Below are 2874 nucleotides of genomic sequence, written 5' to 3'. Positions count from 1 at the left end.
GCGGGGAGGGCGGGGTGGGCCGGCTGTTAATGGAGCCCGCCTATGCCTTTGAAGAGGGCAGTGCCCGCCTGCCTGACCGCCAGGCTAAGGGTTAATTAGCCTCAATCAAGGTGGCACCGCCTCCCCCCACCCTCTCCCTTAGGCTTGGAAGGGAAGAAAGGGAGGCAGGCAGGCAGGCAGACAGGAAGGACCCACCCCAGTGGCACACACGGCCTCTCTCCCCCTTGTTGTCCTGTCCAGGGTCCAGGGGGCCTCACCCACCACCCACCTTGGGGGTGAGCGGGGTCCAAGTGAGCCGGGACACAGGGGCAAAGGGTACTCAGCCGAGGAGGAGCAGATGGGACACCTCACCCCAGCTCTGTCTCCTTAGCTGGCCCCCACACCTCTTCAAGACTGGAGGCCTCCCCCCACACCTCTGCCTAGAAGCCCTCCTGGGTTCATGCCTCAGCTCAGCCCTTAACACAGGGTAACAGGCTCATCTGCTTTCTTTGCTCTGCTCTCAGTGCTCGGAAGGGACCAAGGCCCACTCATTACCGAGTCTGGGCTTCCGGCGCAGTTCACTGAGCTCAGGTGGGCTCCCGGTGAGCGGGAAGCGTGTCTCTGCGGTGGAGGGCTCCCACCTAGAGGGGAGGCAGGCGGGAGCCAAAAAGAGGAGTCCACACAGGGTAGGGAGGCAAAGGGTCTCCTCTGGTCAGAGGTCTCGGGCTTCAGAGCTGAGGAGTCCACGTCCCAACCCAGACCCAGACCGAGCCCGCCTGGCCCCAGCCCTCGCGCTCTTAGGACAGAGGTCAGCCTGTGATGGGGAGCAGGTCAGCAGCCCCGGACTACAGGCGTGAGGAGTGTGCCAGCCACAGGCCACCGCTCCTGCCAGATCCCACCAGCATTAGAGAAACCGCCAGGGGGGCAGTCTGGCTGGAATGAGAGGGCGGCAGATCATTCTCGAAGCCACCAAATATTTTTGGAGCACCTACTGTGTGCCAGGGGCTGCCGTGGTGGGCTGCAGACGCGAGGCTCCGGCTTCCAGCCCAGAAGGGGAGACGGACAGTAAGCAAGCGGCACGAGTGCTTGAGGACAAAGGGGAGAGCCTGGGGGGGCCCGGTGGGGGGGACAAGAAGGAGCAGAGGGGCTGCGTCTGGGGTCGTACCTGCACGTGGCAGAAAGCCACAGAAGGCTTTGGGGCGTGGCAGGGCGGGCCACGTCCCCCGGGGAGCGGACCAGAGGCCGGGGAGGAGGCTGGAGCTGGGGTGGTAGGGGACAGCCGGAAGCAAGTCTTAGTGACCGTGGGAGATGGGGGAGAATTGAGGAAGGGTCTTGAGGGACGAGCACGCCCACCGCCCGCCCACAGGCTGGTCATCGTGGTGCTCATTGGCGTGAGCGTGGCCTGGATCCCCGTCCTGCAGGACTCCAATAGCGGCCAGCTCTTTATCTACATGCAGTCAGTGACCAGCTCCCTGGCCCCCCCGGTGACCGCCGTCTTCGTCCTGGGCATCTTCTGGCGGCGTGCCAATGAGCAGGTGGGGGGGGGTGGGCAGGGCTGGGGCACACTGGACATGGGGGGCAGGCTCCGTCCTTTTCCCCCGGACGAGCTGCGTCTGTCCCGTCTCCCCCTCCCCCCACTGCCTGGTGTCGTGCCGGGGGATCCCTGGCCTCCCCCTCACGGTGCACCTGCCCTGCCTCGTCTTCCCCAGGGGGCCTTCTGGGGCCTCATGGTGGGGCTGGCAGTGGGCGCCACCAGGCTGGTCCTGGAATTCCTGCACCCCGCCCCCCCCTGCGGTGACCCAGACACGCGGCCGGCCATCCTCGGCGGTATCCACTACCTGCACTTTGCTGTCGTGCTCTTTGTGCTCAGTGGAGTCGTGGTGGTGGCTGGGAGCCTCCTGACGCCACCCCCCCAGGGGGTTCAGGTGAGCCTGCCCTGGCCCCTGGCCTCTCCCACACTTTGACTCTGGTCATTCTGACCCCTGACCCTCTGCGACTCCAGAATTTTCTAGCTCTTGCCCCTGTCCATTTTTCGAACTCAGCTGCTCACTTTCCATTCCGTGACCCTACCCCTGTCTGGGCCCAGCCCTGACCTGCCACACCCCTATCCCGATCATTCTCTGCAGATCGAGAACCTTACCTGGTGGACGTTGGCACAGGATGTGCTCGTGGGAGCCAAAGCAGGTGCGCGTGTGGCCCTAGGCTCCGACTCCCGACTGCCACCCCAAGGAGTCCTGGAGGTGGGGACACTAGGGGTGGCCCTGTGGCCCTCACCTGTCTCTCTCCTCCTCCCCCCTCCTGCAGGTGATGGACACATACCCCGGAAGCACGCGTTCTGGGCCCGCGTGTGTGGCTTCAATGCCATCGTGCTCATGTGCGTTAATATTTTCTTCTACGCCTACTTCGCCTGACGCTGGCCCTGGGGGCAGGAAGGCCAAGCCCTGGGAGTCCTCAGGTCCCCCTCGCGCTCGCTAACAAGGACACCAAGGCCCCGAGAGGTGTGGACTCCCCTCACAACTCCATGGCCAGTCAGCGTCCAGGGACTGGCTGAGCCACAAAGCAGAAGCCCTGGAAAAGTAGGGGGGCAATGAACGGAAAGAACGTGATCTTTCAAAAATCGCACGAAGTAGGCCTAAAGGCAACGAAAATTAGATTTCTGATGAACATCCTAATACTCATTTTACTGTTTTTATTTTGAAAACACGGGCCCAGGTCAGGAGCAGCTCAGGACTTGAAGGGTCTCCGGCCAGCCCTGGGGAGACAGAGAGCCGACGGCCCCCTCCTTGGGCTCTTGCCCGCATCCCCCCTGCTCCCAGCTGCCATGATCTTCCTCTCCCTCCCTCCCTGCTCATTGCCCCCCTCCACCACCAGCCTGGCATCCAAAGCGCTTTCTGC

The 2874-nt window shown here is 63.5% G+C and overlaps 1 protein-coding gene across 1 annotated transcript; it reads left to right on the top strand.

Moving 5' to 3' along the window:
• The first annotated feature begins 917 nt into the window (after positions 1-917).
• On the top strand, positions 918-2649 carry LOC121102465 (sodium/glucose cotransporter 5-like). Its single transcript, XM_040628341.1, has 4 exons — positions 918-1514; positions 1689-1904; positions 2106-2163; positions 2284-2649. The coding sequence occupies exons 1-4, from the start codon at positions 918-920 to the stop codon at positions 2388-2390; spliced, it is 978 nt and encodes a 325-aa protein (XP_040484275.1). The 3' UTR covers positions 2391-2649.
• The last annotated feature ends 225 nt before the right edge of the window (positions 2650-2874 follow it).

Source organism: Ursus maritimus, unplaced genomic scaffold, assembly GCF_017311325.1.
Source record: "Ursus maritimus isolate PB19 unplaced genomic scaffold, ASM1731132v1 scaffold_14, whole genome shotgun sequence".
In the NCBI taxonomy this organism is placed as follows: Eukaryota; Metazoa; Chordata; class Mammalia; order Carnivora; family Ursidae; genus Ursus; species Ursus maritimus.
The sequence above is the reverse complement of the archived record's forward strand: the minus strand, read 5'-3'. Positions and strand labels throughout refer to the sequence as shown.